Genomic DNA, 2,113 nt, shown 5'->3' on the forward strand with positions numbered 1-2,113 from the left:
GTTGTCTTAGTTTGACTTGACACGGAATTTAAAAATAAAAAAAGAGTTTTGAAATTTGTGATCCAAATAGCTGTAAATCATCTCATAAAGTTAAATTATTTTTAAATATAAAACTGTGCCAATTTTTTGGGGCAAACTAATAAGAAAAGTAAAGAAGGATTAGTAAAGATCAATTCCAGGAATATGCCGACATGGAAAGGAATCAAATAATCTTTTTTATTCCTTTTTATTTTTAAAACCCGACGCTCGTTGTTTGTCCTTTTGCAGCCTATAAAATGTGTTTTCCTATGAAAACATTAATTAATTTGAAGGGCAAAATCAAGACGAAATTGGGAAAAGGGATGGTTGATAGAAAGCCAGGAGACGTCATTTCATTGTGATAAAAATTGGACGAATAGGAAGAGGACCCAAAAATGCAGTTTTTCCAGTGAGAAAGAGTTGTCTATAGACTACTCTTTTAACTTTTTCCTAATAGGCGTCCAGAAAAGAAGTTTCAATGGCCAGAGAGATGCCTTCAAAGCAGAGATTTCAGTGATGTCTTGTATATTCTAGGTTTAATATCAAAGGGCTGCTCTTTTAACTAGTAAGAATGAATCTAACTCTCTTGTCATGTTATAATCACCAAAAGTGAGTCAGAAGGCACCCTTGAAGGACATTTAATCAGGACCTCCTGGTTCATTTCCTGGAGAAAAGCTAGCAATCTAAAAGCAAATATTCATTTTCGTAAATAGAATGTTGCCACAGGAGTTAAAAGATAGACCATTCCATATGCAACTGTAATTAACATTCGTTAACGAACAAATCCAGAAACATATATTTTGGAATATAAAAATTGATATTGATAATGCAAAACCGAGAACAATCCAGCAAACACTGTTTAGTACAGTCTCCATGAAAGAAAAAAACAGCTACTACAGTAAAATATATAACTTTCCCAATTGGGGGAGATTATACATGACGTATCAATCTCGTATTAAAGGTGTTTATACACAAATATGAGCTAAACCGGGTAACAAACTCAAAATATGGGCTAAAACGTGTAAATATTTTCTCCCAGTAGACATAGATCATAATTTTCCCAAATTGACCATTCTATATGCAATTAGAATAACATTAGTTATCGGACAAATCCAGAAACATACATTAGGAATATTAAATTGATATTGATAATGCAAAACCAAGAAAAATCCAGCAAATACTGTTCAGTAAAGTTTCCACAAAACAAAAAATAACTAGCACGGTAAAATGACAAAAACATGGGTAAACAGAAGAATTGATCAATCAGCTCCAGCCTTGTTGTAAACGTAGGTGAGGCCACACTTACCACAGTAATGACGGTCAAAGTGATTAGCCATAAAAGTACCAGCACCACAGTCAGCATTAGGACATTCCTTTCTCAGCCTCTGAACTTTTCCTGAATCATCAACTTTGTAAAACTGCAACACAGCAAGCTTGACCTTCTTCTTCTTGTGCTTGATCTTCTTAGGCTTGGTGTAGGTCTTCTTCTTCCTCTTTTTTGCTCCACCACGGAGACGAAGCACTAAATGGAGAGTGGACTCCTTCTGGATGTTGTAGTCAGCTAAGGTTCGTCCGTCTTCCAGCTGTTTTCCTGCGAAGATGAGACGCTGTTGGTCTGGCGGAATGCCTTCCTTGTCTTGGATCTTTGCTTTCACATTGTCGATAGTGTCGGAGGACTCGACTTCAAGGGTAATGGTTTTCCCTGTTAAGGTTTTCACGAAGATTTGCATCTTCGCGGTTCAATGGCGAAATGGGATTAGGGTTGTTGTCAGCCGGAAGGAGAGTTGCCATAGTACTGGTTTATTATTAGGGTTTTAGGAAGTTGCTTGCTGATAATTACTTGGGCCTGGCTCATGCACCTTTTGCCCGTCAGTCATGCAATTGGGTTTAGGCCCGCTGAGAAAAAATGTAGAAGAATATTCTGATTTTTCTACAACTCTATTTCATTACGTAACGTGGCAAATATTTAGATTGTAGTTACGAAACGTAGTTGTAGTTTAAAAATTTTACCACATGTAGCTACTGTATTTGCGAAAACCTAACTATCAGCGGTGATCAGTGGCGAAGTCAGGATTTTTACTAAGGGAGTTCAAAA

General features: G+C 36.6%; 1 protein-coding gene across 1 annotated transcript; it reads right to left on the reverse strand.

The window, feature by feature from the left end:
- Nucleotides 1–1,139: 1,139 nt before the first annotated feature.
- On the reverse strand, nt 1,140–1,823 carry LOC132605541 (ubiquitin-ribosomal protein eS31 fusion protein-like). The gene has a single exon (XM_060318666.1). It carries the CDS (start codon nt 1,746–1,748, stop codon nt 1,278–1,280), a length of 471 nt encoding a protein of 156 aa, XP_060174649.1. The 5' UTR covers nt 1,749–1,823; the 3' UTR covers nt 1,140–1,277.
- Between the last annotated feature and the right edge of the window lie 290 nt (nt 1,824–2,113).

The sequence above is a fragment of the Lycium barbarum genome, chromosome 8, assembly GCF_019175385.1.
Source record: "Lycium barbarum isolate Lr01 chromosome 8, ASM1917538v2, whole genome shotgun sequence".
Lineage (NCBI taxonomy): Eukaryota > Viridiplantae > Streptophyta > Magnoliopsida > Solanales > Solanaceae > Lycium > Lycium barbarum.